We start from the raw sequence: 17982 nt of genomic DNA on the forward strand, positions 1-17982 counted from the left end.
TAACCTAGTGGTGGTAATTTTATTTTTAAGCACTGTTTTCCTCTTATTGTCATTGTATTCCGTTTCACAAATTAATCAATTCGGGTAAATAACATTGTTGACTCAATATTTTCTATGCTTCATTCAATCACCTTTTCATCTTTGTTTATTACATGGCCTGATAACAAGAGTCTCTAATCTGAAACAATATCTCTTTTCTCTTTCCATAGATGCTGCTTAACCTACCGAGTGTTTCCAGCAGTTACCCGTTTCAACCCATGAACGCAAAAAGTTGCAGTTGTAGATGTAGCCCAGGTCCATCGCACAGACCAGATGCTCCACCATTGACTCCATCTACACTTCAAGCTGCCTCGGAAAAGCAGCCAACATAACCATGTCCAGCTGAGTTACTCCAGCATTTTGTGTCTAGAATCAAAGATATATCCCACTCTGATCATTCCTTCTTCACCCTGCTACCGTCCAGCAGAAGGTACAGACACTTGAAAGTGTGCACCAGAATACCCAGGAACAGCTTCTTCCCCTCTGTTGTCAGGTTTTTGAATGGTCTTTTCGTCAGCTAGGATATTGTCCTACACGCCTGTACCCCCATTGTGGACGTTGGACTTTGTCTATGGAACTGATGCGCTAAGATGCTGAGAACTATATTCTACACTCTCCATCTTCCCCTTTCCTTTATCTATTGTAATTGAGTTTGACTTGATTGTATTGATGTACAGTATATCGGATAAGTTTGGATAGCATGCAAAACAAATCGTTTCACTGTACCTCTGTACACATGACAATAATAAACCTAACTTCAGATTTATGGCATATAAAGTTTTTGTGGCTTTCAAAGACAACCCAGCCTACTTAGGTTCTACATTACTAATTATACTAATGTAACAATTTTCTCTATATATAAATAATAGGATATATGACAAAATATCAATAACTTGTACAGGGCTGAATGTTTTAGTCTCAGCAAAGAAAAATTGGCTCATAAAATCTGACATTAGCAGAGGTGTTGTTAAAAAAAACCTTACAATATCTAACTGAAATATAATGAAGTTAGTACCTGATGATTTTCCGTCAAGGTTATATTTTGTACAGATAGTTGAGACTCCAATAGAATGATTATGATTTGATACTGAATAATTATTCCGTTTGGTTGACGAGGCTTTCCCCATTTTATTTTTGCTGATTTGCTTTCAACTTCTGTTGCCTTTAAATCAAACACTTCTCCTGGAACTAAAGAGCAGAGTAATTATTTTTGACAAAATGGTGTGTGAAATTTGAGCCATAAATACCTATTAGACTAATTAGGCTGAAGAAGGTTCTCAACATGAAACGTCACCCATTCCTTATCTCCATAGATGCTGCCTGTCAGACTGAGTTGCCCCAGCATTTTCTGGTGTAAACCAGCATCTGCAGTTCCTTCCTACACAGTATCTATTGCAAAATTATTTTTAGTAATATACACAGTATGTTGTCAGGCTCCTAGTCCATGCTATGATGGTTAATTTTATTTTGTGAAGCACATTTAATTAAAGGATTAGGCATGGTGCTTTGTTGGGGTGTAAGGATTTGGTACCAAATCCCAAACCCCCAATGATTTTAGTCATATTATAGGAAGATCCAACACATGTACGCCAATGTCTCTCCGTTCTCAGATGAAGGTAAAGCAAATGTTAATCGCCCAGGAACCACCACAAGTTGTTCAAAGCCTCAAGGGCACAATAGAAATGATCAGATGTCCGACTCTTCGAAGCACAAGAGATCCGCAATGTTGAAATAATCAAAATTGAGGAGAAATATTCAAATAAAACAGAATAATTCCTCATGGATAATATGGATAAAAGCACAATTGTTTTATCCAGTTTAACAAAACAAAATACATGAGAATTAATAATCTTCCTGCAATCAATCTAATTTGCAGAATTCGGTAATTGATTCCAGCCATGGGTCTAAGTCCACATGTTCGCATTTGAATGATTCTTGAGAAACGTTATACCGGGTCAGCCTCTGAGAAGTTGGACTGTGGTGAAGCAGCAACATCTGACAGTAACTCTGAAGCTGCATCCAGAAGCTCTGAACATTCACCCCTTTCAGGGGGCTATACATGATACAGGACAACATCTAGAACCTGAGAAGATTATTATTATAGTTCAAGCAGATTTTTCACACTTATGCTTAACTGACAGCTGACATGTTGTAAGTGTGCCCATTGAAATTTCATGTTTCAGTTCCCCAGCTTCACAGATGCCAGCAATTAATATTCCCCATCAGCTAATCAAACATCTGATAAAATATTAAATCCTATTTACAGTAATAATTAGAAACCTGAATACAGGTGCACAACCTTTTATCCGAAGATCCAAATAACGAAAACCTCCGAATAGCGGCCATTTTTTCGGTCCTTGAAGAAAGGTCCTTGAAAACGTTCACCGAGGGCGGCCCGCAGAGGTGACAGCGGAACCTCCGGTCGGTCCTCGAAGAAAGGGGAACTAAATCCCCATTCATAAAAGAGAAGATGAGGGTATATTGCGCGGGAGGGTTAATAATTGACAATATGCTGCTGCCTGCCCGCTGAGTTAAAAAGTTCCCACGGTAGACTCACGATATACAGTGTTTCGTGAGTCTTGCGTGGGAACTTTTTAACTCAGCGGGGCAGGCAGCAGCAGATTGTCGCTCGCTTCAGTATCACCCCACCTACACCCCTCTGCCTCCCGGCCATGTGTGTGACCCTTCCCTCCCCTCTCCAGCTCCCCGCCCATTGCACCGGCGCGGGGGCTTTGCACTGTCTTCACGTCGGCTATTGCAGCAGGACCGTGCCAGGACCAATTGGACACCGACCACCAGGCCCACCGCAAGCACGGAGATCCCAGAGACCCACAGCCAACAGCAGCCCAGCCCAGCCCCACTCCAACTACAGAGGAACCTGGGTTGCGGATGACGGGGCGCAGCTCGGGGCGTCGTAGGGGCCCATCGGGGAGCGGCCACTCAAAGCCACGCCGGGAGATGTAGGGCCCTGCCCCGGTCTTGATGTTGGAGCCCCCGGTGGGCGCTAGCAAGTCCGCGGCAATTTACAGCCGCGCCGGGCGTTGTAAGGCCCCCCTCCAGGTCACTCTCAACCTCTATGATGTTTGCTCTCAACCCCGTAATTCGGGTGGGAGAAGTCGCCGCTGCCGGTGCCCCGCAAAGCAGTCTCCCACCGGAGACCCGCGAGCTCCCGGTGTCACCATCCACCGGAGTCGGGTCGCAGCAGCTCGCCCCCGCAACTCTCCACGCTCCGAAGCTGGCTAGCTCCACGGAGGTAGGTCCGTAGGTCCACAGCTCCCACCGCCGCCCACCGACCCCCAGGCCCACTGCAAGCACGGAGATCCCAGAGACCCACAGCCAGCAGCAACTCCAGCCCCGCTCCAACTCCAGAGGAACACGTTGGGGCAGAAGCTGATGGTGTGCAAGGTACGTCTTGTTCTTGGGGTGGCGGATGAGGGGGCGCAGCTCGGGCTGTGGGCGAACTGCCACTTGTCGCTGCAGCGGCCAAAGATCATAGAGGAGCTCCTCTATGATCTTTGGTAGCGGCCCATCGGGGAGCGGATTCCTCTGGAGTTGGAGGGGGAGGGGGGTATTGTGCTGTTTGATCGCCCCCTGCTATCCCAGGGACAGGGAGACACAGCGGCTTTTTAGACTGGTGGGCAATCACTTCCAAAGTTCTGCCCACACAGTCAGTACACTTCTCCTACACTGTATTTCATACAAACATTTATTCTGCAAGAAAGACTTCCGGTTGGCGCCACGATGTGAGTGGAATCGCGCCATTACAGCTCCGAAAAAAACTGGATTTAAAACGGGGGTAAAAGGGTCAAACAAACGCACTTACCACAGGAGATCGATTGTGAACGGCTCCGGCAGCGTTTAAAAGGTGCGTGACGTCATCAGGCGCGCGATTTAAGAAGAAATTATGACCCAGCGCTCCCCCACCCCCACCGCTGGAAAAAAAGCTACGAGAAAAGAAACTGGCCTCAGCTCGGGTGCAACTGCTGCTTCTCAAGAAGATATCTCACAGAGGAAAGCTGAAATGGAGGAACTTAAGACTACCATTCTAGGTGAGATAAAGAAGCAGAGGAAGGAGTATATGGAGGAGATAAAGAAGCAGAGGAAGGAGTATATGGAGGAGATAAAAAGTTTAAAAGCGGATATGCTGGTGTCTCACGAGAAAAATAAAGAAGATAAAGAAGACTTAATAAAACAAGTTATAACGACGGTAAAAAGTATGATGGATGAGTGGAAGGAAAAGGCTAATGCCGAATTACAAACTCAAATTGAGGATGTAAAGGAAATAGCTGCTGGGATGGAAAGAAAGCTGGATGACAAGATAGATCCTACTATAATTTCGCTAGACCAACAAGGCGAAGCAATTAAAGAGCTAACTAAAATTGCTGAAGTGAATACTAAGGAGACCGAAAAACTCCGTGCCGAGAACAAACGCCTCTTAGAATTATTACATAAAACAAACGAGAAATGTATTGATCTGGAGGGACGCCAACGCCGTAAAAATTTGCGTATAGTTGGTCTGAGCGAAGGTCGTGAGGGGAGTCAAGATCCTCGAAAATTTGTTGCTAAACTTTTAATGGATATTTTGAATTTGGATCATGAACCCCTGTTGAGCCGTGCACATAGGGCTCTAAGACGGGCCCCTGGGATAGGTTCATCGCCCAGACAAATGATTGTAAAAGTGGCCTTTGACCATGTCTTCGAAGACATGATGAAGATTATAATAAAAAAGAGAAACCTGAAATACGAGGGAGACAACATCAGTATTTTTAGAGACTTCCCAGCAGAAGTGGCCAAGAAAAGAGCACTATTTAAAGAAACAAAAGGTATCCTGAGGAATGTACAGAATACTAAGAATCTGAGATATGGCTTGATGTACCCAGCAATACTGAGAGTAACTTATGATGACAAGGAATATCGTTTCGTTAAGCATACTGAAGCATTGAAATTCGCCCGAGGCATACAGCAGAAGCCAGAAGATGAAGAGAGAGAAGATGCGGAGGAAGAACCCGAGGGAGAAGGAGAGGACTGAACTTTTATCATCGACCTGTGGTTATGAAATACTCACTTAGAAGGAAGTGGAATAATGGGCATTTAGTAGTAGTTCTGTATTAATTATTAGAAAATATTTAATTATTCCATGATAATAGTATTACATATTATAGTATTAAATACAATTGATATTAGTAATTAGCAAATAGTAATATGAATAATAGAAATAATTACTAAGTACTAAGTATATAAAGTTAGTACCCCACCCCAATATATATAGCATTTGAGATAGGAGCTGGTATAATCAACATCTTTTTTTTTATTAAAAAAACGGAAGTCTTTAGATTAATGGCCACGTTAGTGTGGCTTTCACTTTCACATACTACACACTATACAAGTGTAGTTTCTTTTTTTTCTGAGCACCCTATTAACACCCTTTACTTTTTTTTATTATTGATATTTCTTATTGTTTTTGTTTTTTATTGATATTATATTATATATTATTTGAATGTAGATGTGAAGGATATTGTGTATTTAGTTTAAGAAGACATAGATGTGGATTAAGGTGGAAAGAAATTCTCATTGGATTGATGTCCGGGTGCAACGGGGAGCTGGGTGAGTCAAGAAGGCTACTCCAAAATAAGCCGCCCTAATAGTAAAATGCATGATATAAAGGTGAAGACTGGGGGTGATGGAGTAACCTTCTGCAGTTGGAATGTAAAAGGAATTAATGAACCAATTAAAAGGGGAAAGGTGTTAGCTCAGTTGAACAGATTGAAGACAGATGTCATTTTCCTTCAAGAGACTCATCTTAAAAAAGATGCTCAACATAGATTAACAGCTAAATGGATTTCTAAGGTGTATCATTCTACATTTATTCATAAATCTAGAGGAGTTGCAATAATTATTCGCAAAGGTATACCTTTCATACAAAGTTCTATTATAGAGGATAAAGAAGGCAGATATGTAATAATTACAGGGGAATTATATTCAAAAAAGGTAATTTTAATGAATATATATGCCCCTAATTTTGATAATCCATTATTTTTTAAGAAAATATTTAATAATATTCCTATATCCACTCAACACAATTTAATAATTGGAGGTGATTTAAATTGTACTTTAGATAATTATCTAGATAGATCATCCGTAAAAAGGAAAGCTGCCTCGAAATCAAGTAAATTCATAAATGCTTTTATCAATACATCTAATATTAAAGACATCTGGAGGTTAGATAATCCATCCGGACGAGAATATTCTTTTTTCTCGCCCGTACATGGAACCTATTCGAGGATAGATTATTTTTTAATAGATTCTAAATTACTTCCTTTTACGTATGATGCAAAATATCATAATATTATCATCTCGGATCATGCGCCATTAACATTTAAGATAAAATTAAAAGATATATCTAATAAAACTACTACCTGGAGATTTAACCCTCAGATATTAAAGGACAATGACTGTTGTAAATATGTGATGGATCAGATTAAATTATTTTTTGAAACTAATGATAATCCTGAAACTTCTCCATCACTATTTTGGGACACATTTAAGGCATTCATGCGTGGCGCAATAATATCCGCACAAGCACATCTCAATAAAGAAAATCGAAAAATAGAACAAAATTTAGAAAATGAGATAAAACGTCTAGATAATGAAAATATAAAACAGCCTTCCAAAGAGTTAAGTAATAAAATTGCATCAGTAAAATATAGATTAAATAAAATATATTCTAATCAAGTGATTAAACTTTTTCAACAAACTAAGCAAGTGTATTTTGAATTTGGAGATAAGCCACAAAAATTACTAGCACGACAGCTTAGAAAATTAGAAGATGAGAAGATGATACACGGAATTAGATCTGAGTATGGAAATATATTAATTACTCCAAAAGATATTAATGATAGATTTTTACAATATTATAAAAATCTTTATTCGTCAAAACTAACAGGACAAACAGATAGTATGGAAATATTTTTACAAGAATGTCAAATCAATAGCTTAGATCAGGAAGGTAGAGAATTGTTAAATGCTGAAATAACAGTAAAAGATATTATAGAATCAATTAGTTCGCTAAAGAACGGAAAAGCAGCGGGCCCAGATGGCCTGAGTGCAGAATTTTATAAAAAATTTCAAGATCTGATTTCCCCAAGATTACAAATAATGTATAGATATGCATATGACCAAGGAAAATTACCAGAATCTTTAAATGAATCCACAATTACACTCATCCCTAAAGTAGATAAGGATTTGGAAGATCCTGGATCATATAGAGCGATTGCCCTTTTAAATACAGACCAAAAAATATTAACTAAGGTCTTATCTAGGAGATTAAGTTTAGTGATCTCTAAATTAATACATTATGATCAAACAGGTTTTATCCCAAAACGTTACTCATCCCATAATCTCAGACGTTTGTTTAATATTATATATTCAAAAAGAATACGAGATACGGAACTAGCGGTTATATCACTAGATGCAGAAAAAGCGTTTGATCAGGTGGAATGGATGTATTTATTTAATATAATGGAAAAGTTTCAATTGGGGGATAGATTTTGTAAATGGGTAAGAATTTTATACTCGAATCCTATGGCAAGAATTTTGACTAACCAAATTTTATCAGCCAAATTCAAACTCTCTAGGGGATGCAGACAGGGATGTCCGTTATCACCCTTATTGTTCGCATTGGTGATAGAACCATTGGCGGAAAAAATTAGATCTGAACCTGAAATATATGGCTATAATACTGATACAACAATTAATAAAATTTCTTTATATGCAGATGATGTTTTGATTTATATTACAAAACCGGAAATTAGTATTCCCAACCTGCTAAACATTATAACTAAGTTTGGTGCATTTTCTGGGTATAGGATTAATTGGGATAAAAGCGAGATTATGCCAATAACAGGAATAAATCTTAATACATTACAACAATACCCATTAAAAGTAGTTACAGACAAACTTAAATATTTAGGGATTAACGTAACTAAAACTCATAACTCATTAATAAAATCCAACTATCCTCAACTATTAGATAAACTTAGAAAAAATATTTTATATTGGAAAACACTGCCTATATCCATGATTGGTAGAATAAGTGCCATAAAGATGGTATTTCTACCGCAGTTGTTATATTTGTTTCAGGCTATTCCTTTTTTTCTTCCGAAAACTTTTTTTAAAAAAATTGATAATATTGTCAATAGCTTTATTTGGGATTATAAAAATCACAGAATAAATAAAAAACATCTATGCAAAGCTAAGATAAATGGAGGATTAGCACTTCCAAACTTTTTATATTATTTTTGGGCTGTTCAGATTAAGAATATGAATTTCTGGTGGGTAAATATGGATCATGAACCGACATGGTTAAATATAGAAAAGGAGGACTGTCTACCCTTCAATGTAGGTTCGATAATTTTTGCACCAACGGAAGTACAAAAAAAATATTATAAAGACAACCTAATAATATATAATAATAGACGTATTTGGAAACAAATAGTTAAGACTCTACACTTGGATAATCTCTCATTTAGATTACCAATTATGAATAATCCATCGTTTAAACCTGCTATATTAGATGGGGGGTTTAAACAATGGGATGATTTAGGAATTACAAGGATAGAACACCTGTATAGAAAAGGAAAATTTCTTTTATTCCAGGAGTTACAAGATATTTATGGATTGTCTCCACAACATTTATTTAGGTATTTACAAATTAGAGATTATATTAAATCCAATACACAAGATTATAAAAATAAAGAAGCAGGATTGTTAGATGAACTGTTTAATTTATATCCAAATACAGAAAAATTAATAGCTTATATATATAACATCATTTTGGATAAGGAGAATCCAATAACGGAAGTATATCGTCAAGCATGGGAAAATGAAATGGGATTGGCTATAACAAAAGAAAACTGGGAAGAAAGTCTACAACGAATACACCGGTGTTCATTAAACGCCAGACATATACTGATACAATTTAAAGTATTATATAGGTTACATTATTCGAAAACTAAATTAAATAGTATTTTTCCGAATCTCTCCGCTATTTGTGATAAGTGCAAGAAAGCAGAGGCAAATTTAATACATAGTTTCGTTACATGTCCTAAATTGAATTATTACTGGACAGAAATCTTTAAAGTTATTTCTGAAGTTATCAAAGTTAAATTGGACCCTAACCCAAAGCTAATAATATTTGGAATTCCGGATTTACATCTATCACTTACAGTAAATCAAAGAAATTTCTTTGATTACTGTTTAATAATTGGAAAAAAAATCATATTGAAATTTTGGAAGGGAACATTATCCCCCACAACCAAAATGTGGGCAACAGAGATGATGGAGACGTTACATCTGGAAAGAATTAGATTTGTCCTATTGGACAAGTATAATTCTTTTGAACAGATATGGTCTCCATATATACAGTATTTAGAGAAGTAGCTGTTCTTGGCAACACAGCTCGACGTGCACCCTGCGGGATTTGGTGAGAATAATTCATTTTTATATTGGAATTACATATATGTCTTTATTGATACTATCACTTGTAGTAGTGTTATTAATAATACATATTGTGGTTACTAAAAATTTTTTTTTTTTTTTTTTTTCGTTTCTCTTTTCTTTCTTATATATAATCAAATTATTATTTAATCACTCTCTTAATGATTTATAACTGTTCTATTCTTTCTCTATCATTATTTCTAAAAAAATAGTAGATAAGTATTACTAGTGTTTTACTTAATGCAAATTGAATTAATTTGATATAAAGTTGTTTGAAGCATTGTAATTGATTACCTTTAATAAAAAAATATATTAAAATAAAAAAAAATAAAAAACGACATTGAAGACTCAAACTCGCGATCGAGTAACTGCCAGGATCAAGGCGCAAACTCGCGACCTTGCGGATATGAGCCGAGCACTCTACCACTGAGCCAGCCATTAAAATCTACGCTAAAAAATTTCCATTCCGAAGACCGACAAATTCTGAATTACGAAAAGTGTCTGGTCCCAAGGCTTTCGGATAAAAGGTTGTGCACCTGTAGTAGCACTGAGAGTAGTATTCTTTTACATGAGTAGTATTATTGTATTTGTCTTTCTCTTTAATTTCTGTCAATTACTGCCATCTAATGGTGGCAGACTAGTAATGTTTGTAATCTTACTCTGAAGGGAAACTTCAAATGCAAAGCAATCTCACAACAACAAAAATGTGGCAATGCTTTCCACTTGATAATTACACAAATTGCATGAAAGAGAGAAAAAACAATAATGTAGAGAAATGAATTGTTGTCATTGTGTTCTACATACAATTGAAACAGCATTCTGTACTGTGTCCAAGTAAGAATTCCAGGAGGATATTTCAAATGAACTGCACACTAAGTGGATCAGAACACAGGACAGGAAGTTTGAAACACCGCATATACTGGCCAATATTAGCATGATCTGCCAAGTGTTGACACAACATAAGCACAAGAACAAGTACCTTATCTTTCTTCCAGAACCTTTGATGCATTTTTGGCTTTAACATTGATTATAATGTCCTTATCTAGAGCTCCCATTTTTCCTCTTTTTCAAGAGGGCGAGGGCAAGAAATTAATTATTGCTTGACACAAGTGCTTCCTGTGAATACACTGTGTTGATAGGATGGTGTGCATTCTTTTAGTGAAAAGGCTTCTTCTTCTACTTGGCTTCTCAGCTGCAGGAAGCTGATACATTTTACCCATCTCACCTTTTCACTGGTTTTCACTGTATCTCGGTACACGTGACAATAATAAACAAACCCTTCTATTGTGCTATTCACCAACAACATAATTCGTTCAAATATTCTGTGCCTCACATACATTTTCCATTTTAATGACCCAGTCAGTGAGCCTAAGGTTGTAGCCTACTTATATTATCTGCTATTCAACACTTTCCTACATTTCATGCAGATATTCATTCACAAAAGGACACAAAGTGCTGGAATAACACAACAGGTCAGGCAGCATCTTTGGGGAACATGGATAGGTGACGTTTTGGGTCGAGACCCTTCTTTAGACTTTTCATTCAATTACTTTGCTGAGACATGTGTTTGATTCTCAACATTTTTTCTTTATTAATATAATGTAATTCATCTGTAGTTTATTTTAGTTTCAAGGAGTCCAAACCTGAAACCTTAACTTATCTGTTTCCTCCACAAATAAAGCCTGACTTTCTGTTTGCGTCTGCAGTTCCCAATATCAGCATCCTTTTATTTTGCCTTGTTTTCTTAGGTTTAACATTAAAGACAACAAATGCCCAACAAATGTTGGTAATTTCAGAACCATATAATTGTCATCCTTGAAAAATCCTGGCAAGCCATGTAAGAATTTTGTACATTCAGTGAAACACTTCTCATTCTTCTAAGCTCAATAGAGTACAGGTCTAGTCTTCATTAGTTCTCTTTGGCCATTTAATCCATAATTTCAGGAAACAATCTGGTTAACCTTTGTTGCACTCCCTCTATTGCAAGTACGTCTTTAGGAAAGAAAATGAGATACGTACATAATATTCCAAATGTAGTCTTCCAGTGCCCTATATAATTGGAGCAAGATGTTGCTGCGTTGATGCTCGAATCTGTTGCTACAGTGGTTGCTGTACCACTTGCCTTTCTAATTGTTTGCTGAATACACATTTTGACACCAGTGATTCTTATACAAAGCCTTACTTATACATTTGGCAAACAAAATTACAAAGGAACATTCTATAGATATATTTAATAAAAATTTGTCATCAGCAATAATATTACTGGTGCAATTGAGGAGTTTAGAAAAAGTTGTTTGACTTTAATTCCAATCGCTAAACTAAACAAGCATACTAATTACAAAATTAATATTTTTTTGTGATCAAAGTAAGTTTACACCAGTTACCTTCAGATGATGTTGTGATTTTAACACTGGTCTTTGGTCCAGCTCCCACCACTGTCTCAGCAAATGCAAACACTTCATATTTTGTAAATGGTAGCAGGTTAGTAAATATATATGCCATCTCTCTGGTGCTGTTCTGGGATATTTGCCCTAAATACAAAACAAAATTACATTTAACTATTTTCTAACCAATTATGAATTATCAACAAAAATAAAACTCCCTATTCATGTTACTTGCAATATATTTAGAGCATACAATTCTATCTTCCATCTTAAATCAAAAATAATTCAATGCAAACAGTGTGAAAAAAAAACCTAAAAACTAAAGAAATAGAAAAGCACAGCACTGCACAGGAATGGGCCCTTCGGCCCACAGCATTTGTGCCAACCCCCCTCACACCTCAAACTCCATCTGCCATTTTTCTGCCCATTTCCACAGCTGATCTATATCCCACTGTATCTTCTGATGGTATTCCTCACTGTCTGTAAAAGCAATTCTGCTATTGTCGGCAACTTCCTCACCAACCCATCTACATTTATGTCTAGGTCATTTATATATATATATATATCACAAACAGCAGGAGTCCAAGCACAGATCCCTACGGAACTCCACTGGTCACAGACTTCCAGCCACAATATCTACCTACCACCACAACCCTCACAGTTGCAGAGCAGCTGGCATGAACATTTTTAAAGAAAACACCATTGCCTAAATGCAACATTCAAAAGAGAAAAATATGTTTCCACGGAAACTGCTATTTACATTAATTTAAATGTTGTAAGTTGAACACACAAGTAAAACTCACACCACTTACCTAATGGATTCACTAGTTCAACTCTATAAAAGAGTCTTCCTGTAATTGTTGGTGGTGGATCCCAGTTCACCATGAACGACCTTGATGCAATCTTACTAACAATTAAGTTTTGAGGTGGTTTTTCTGGAACTGCAAGAACACATTTAACACCTTTACCTTAACAATCATTGACTATTCATTGCACAAATAGACTAAAAGACAAGCTGAGATATTTCTTTGTGTCTGCAGAGGCACATTAAATGTGTGGTGAGTGTTAATTTGCGTTCCGCAGCAATGCAATTCCACTAGACATGAAACCCAAGAAATTGTGCCGAGAACAAGCCTTGCACAATTTATATTTATTTAATTCACCTCTTCTTCACATCCAAGTGCACGAAGGCCTGATAAAGAATTTCAAGACAAGATTTTTACTTACATTTAGGCCTGTTGAGCATTTAGAAATATTATGTAAATTTAAAAAATGATAATCATAATTTTAATTGCACAGTTAAACAATATAATAACTCCTTTGAATTAAATGAAGCTAATTTCTTTATTTTTGTATATTTAGTTATTTAAATGGCAGAAACAATGAGAAATATTCAGAGTATTTTTGACAATTTCAGAACCAGATAAGCTAGTGCCATTGGTACACAAAATTGCTGGAGGAACTCAGCGGGTGCAGCAGCATCTATGGAGCGAAGGAAATAGGCGACGTGTACCTTTGTGTACCTTCGATATTCCAGCATCTGCAGTTCCCTTTTGAACACCAAGCTAGTGCCATTGTCCGGCTGTCTGTTAATATTTTAAAGTTTGGAGCATTGATTGGTTTCAGCTTGATTGGATTCAATTTATTGTCATTGCACTTTTCAGTGCAACAAAATGGTTTAGCCTGCAGTCATAACATAGAATAAATAACAAACACTCAACACAGTTGAGTGCCAGGGATATTAATCATTCCAAGGATGCTTAGGTCTGTGTAACATGGTTCTGGGTTGGGACCCCTCTAAGGTAAGAACTATGCCTATCTTTTCGCTTTTGGACCTTTGGATTCCCTCCCAACCATACCGATCAGAATACTGCACCCAAGTAGCTCCATCCCCAACCCCATTTCCTCCCAATCCTTGGATTAGCATATATACATCCCAAATCCCTCACCAACCCAGCAATCCACAAAAGGCTCTGGGTGGGCCACCCTTGTCATTTCTCTGCCTGGTGACCCTATGGCTGACCATACCGCAGCTTATACAATCCATCTAATCCAAAGCACCCTCCAAGCTGTACTGTACTCACAACCATGGCCTCTCCAACCTACCTTCTGGATGTAGCTGCAGATCTAGGAAGCATATTTTTGTAGGTGAGATTCATGATCTGACTGAGGTTTGATGTTATGGACTTCTGAATATTACAATTGTTGTCGTCACTGCACATCCACATAATTTACCCATTTGTATACACAGGAACCTCGGGGCTTCATGCTATCCAGTGAACATAGTAATGTGCAACAATCTCCAAACTACACATAGCATCAACATTTCCATCTTCCTTTAATCAAGCGACCATTATATGTATATTTCCAGCCAGCATATTTCTTTCTCCTCAGTCTTTCCATTTCACCCCTTTCCATATGCACCTCATCTGGACAAATCAGGCATTATTAACAAGCCTCCACTGCCCTATCTCAGCTGTATCACCACTTATGTGGTTCCCCATCTGTTCACAGACCAAAATATTCACATTTTTCTCTCCACCTCTCCCCCTCCTTAGGCATAAAAAAAGGATGATTGATTTCTAACATTTGCTAGTTCTGAAGAAAGGTCATTGTAGAAGATAGAACAGAACAGTGCAAAAACTGGTACTTCTGCCCACAGTCTCTGCTGAACCCGATGCCACTAATCCTTTATGCTTGCACTTGATCTGTATCCCTCCAACCCATGCATATTCATATGTATTTTTAAAAGCCTCTTAACTGCAACTATTGTATCTGCCTCCATCACCACCCCGAGCAGCTGTTTTCAGGCATCCACCATTCTCTGTGTAAAAAAAAAAATTTGCCCTGCACATCTCCTTTAAAGTATGCTCACCCCACTTTAAAGTTATGACCTCTAGTCTTAGACATTTTCACCCTGGGAAAAAGGTTCTGACTGTCTACCCTATCTATACCTCTCATAATTTTATAAACTTCTATCAGGACTCCCCTCAGCTACTGACACTCTAGTGAAAATAATCCAAGTGGGTTGCACTTGAATCCAATCTGGATCCTCTTTTTCTCCACAAATGCTGCACCATCTTCTGATAAATCCCAGCATTTTCTACATTTCTTTTATAATTAGACGCACACATAAATGATGCCTAAAATTATATATATATTGTTCCAAACAGAAACAAACAAATGCCTTGCCCAAGTTACAAGCTGTGTCCTTATTTTTACGTCTATGATAATAAATCTTAATGTTTTTTATGGTCTCACTGCCTGTTCACATACATTCCCAGAGCAATTTGTGGTCCTCTCTCTTTGTAACATGTACAAAATTACATCTTTGGCTTAAAATATTTCACTGGATACACAAAATGTTCACACTTTATCAATTGGTTCTTTAAAATAAAAAGCTGTAACGAATGCATGAAGAAATGCACATTTAAAATAAGAACACAAATTATTCATTATAGACTCACTCCATTCAGGGGTTCTGAATAGAGCACTTGCTGCTTGGCCTTCTCCTTCCTTTGTGAATGCAGATACCTCACACAGGTAAGTGGTGTAGGGTTTCAGGTGACCCACCACAATACTGGCAGACACAGGTGGTAAATCTTCATGTATTATATATCCTGATGTGGATGCTAAAAATACATTACTTGGATGAGGGGAAGATGAAGTCAATGATCCAGGGGTGGTGCCTGTTGGACTGCCATCCTACATAACAGAAATTAATAATTAATTATACTGTAACACTCCTTAGTATTTAGAGCAATTGAAACGTTAAAAAAAAATTTCAGATATTGGAAAACAAAAATAAAATCAGAAAATGCCATTAATATGTGAACCATGCCCTGATGAAAGATCATCAACCTGAAATATTAACTGTTTTATTCTTCACAGATGCTGCTGGGCTTGCTGAGTAGTTCCAGCCTATTCTGCTTATATCTTAAGGGCCTGCCCCACTGTACGAGGTAATTCAAGAGTTCTCCCGAGTTTCCCCTGATTCGAACTCGGAGAATTACGGTAATAGCCGTTCATAGGTACTCGGGGCTCTCGTGGACATTTTTCACAGTGCTGATAAACTTCACGAGTTACCGCGTTTCCCGAGTACCTGCCATTAGCATTACGAGCCGCTACAGGACATCCATGAGCTCCGATGTAGCCGTTACGTACATGCCATACACTTACCACGAGTTTGATTTTTTTTTTAAACTCGGGAGAGCTCTTGAATTACCTCGTACAGTGGGACAGACCCTTTAATATTAATAAGTCTGATGTTCTGGGTTGCTTAATAAAGTATGGGGCAGAAACTATGTGCTACAGTTTGGGTTGTTATCATGAATCAAAAGTGGCAATTACGCATGTACATGTAAATTCTCATCCACTCAGAAAGGACCTTGATTATTTTACTAATCCCAAAGTATGAACCAAGAACAATTACGTCTTTAAAACTGTTGGTTCATAAATCTGATGTTAATGGCTTAAGGTAGAAATTTGACATCCATGACCACACTAAGTATACAATGCAATTCTTGGCACCTTCTACTCTGTTTCTGCAGGTTTTTAGTTTTCATAGATACAGTGTGGAAACTTCTGTATCTTCCTTCGGCCCATCATGTCTGTGCCGACCAAAGATTACCCGAACACTAATTCCATGTTATCCCAGTTTTGCATCCGATACACTCAGGGCAATTTACAGAAACCAATTAACCTACAAACCTGCACATCTTTGGAATGTGGGAAGAAACTGGAAAACCCAGAGAAAAACAAGCGGTCACAGGGAGAACACACATACTCTGTACCGACCACACCTGGAGTCAGGATCAAACACGGGTCTCTGGCGCTGTGAGGCATCAACTTTACCGTTGCGCCACTTTGCCGCCTTTCAGTATAACTAATCCCATTGTTTTAAGTCATGTATGAAAGAAGCTTCAAGATGGATAAGGGTGCACTAAATCCATTATACCACTGGTCAAACAACCTACCCAGAATAAAGTGAGAATGTAAACTTGACAGTAAGATTAAAAGGTACACAAAATTGCTGGGGAAACTCAGCGGGTGCAGCAGCATCTATGGAGCGAAGGAAATAGGCGACGTTTCGGGCCGAAACCCTTCTTCAGACTGATGGGGGGTGGGAAAGAAAGAAGGGAAGGGGGAGGAGGAGGAGGAGCCCGAGGGCGGGCGGATGGGAGGGTGGGAGGAGACAGCTAGAGGGTTAAGGAAGGGGAGGAGACAGCAAGGGCTAGCCAAATTGGGAGAATTCAATGTTAATGCCATAAGGACGCAAGGTCCCCAGACGGAATATGAGGTGCTGTTCCTCCAATTTCCGCTGTTGCTCACTCTGGCAATGGAGGAGACCCAGGACAGAGAGGTCGGATTGGGAATGGGAGGGGGAGTTGAAGTGCTGAGCCACCGGGAGGTCAGGTAGGTTATTGCGGACTGAGCGGAGGTGTTCGGCGAAACGATCGCCCAACCTACGCTTGGTCTCACCGATGTAAATCAGCTGACATCTAGAGCAGCGGATGCAGTAGATGAGGTTGGAGGAGATACAGGTGAACCTTTGTCGCACCTGGAACGACTGCTTGGGACCTTGAATGGAGTCGAGGGGGGAGGTGAAGGGACAGGTGTTGCATTAAAATTTAAAAGTATATCCATTCAAGGATGTTGAATTGAAAAAATAAACAATTTTATTTTAGTATACAGGCCTATAAAAGTTATTTATTATAGTTTAACCCAGGAGAATTTCATATATAACCTGCTTTGTGAACTGGTATACAGGGAAATTCAGCAATATTCCATGTTGCCTTGAGAGATACAAAGAGACCATTTTGATCCATCAAGTCTATGCTGCCATCGCATTTCCATGTTTGTTTTCCCGGTTTCCTTCCTTCCCCACATTCCCAACAAATCACCCTAGATTGTAACCACTACCTACACATCAAGGGTAAGTTACCATGGCCAATTAATCTTCCAAACTGCACGTTTATGATAAGAAATCAGCACATTCCGTGTAAACCGACATGATCACAGAGTAAACATGCAAACATCATGCAGACAACACCAGAGGTTAGGA

The 17982-nt window shown here is 38.3% G+C and overlaps 1 protein-coding gene across 1 annotated transcript in view; it reads right to left on the reverse strand.

Annotated features, from left to right (window-relative positions):
* Window positions 1-17982, reverse strand: part of ptprq (protein tyrosine phosphatase receptor type Q) — a 167269-nt gene that overhangs the window by 99233 nt on the left and 50054 nt on the right. The window contains exons 22-25 of the mRNA XM_033038385.1: window positions 15386-15623; window positions 12731-12859; window positions 11919-12065; window positions 1055-1227 (exon numbers count right to left, since the gene is read on the reverse strand). Coding sequence (XP_032894276.1) covers window positions 1055-1227; window positions 11919-12065; window positions 12731-12859; window positions 15386-15623 — 687 coding nt within the window. The remainder of the gene's footprint in view (window positions 1-1054; window positions 1228-11918; window positions 12066-12730; window positions 12860-15385; window positions 15624-17982) is intronic.

The sequence above is a fragment of the Amblyraja radiata genome, chromosome 19, assembly GCF_010909765.2.
Source record: "Amblyraja radiata isolate CabotCenter1 chromosome 19, sAmbRad1.1.pri, whole genome shotgun sequence".
NCBI lineage: Eukaryota > Metazoa > Chordata > Chondrichthyes > Rajiformes > Rajidae > Amblyraja > Amblyraja radiata.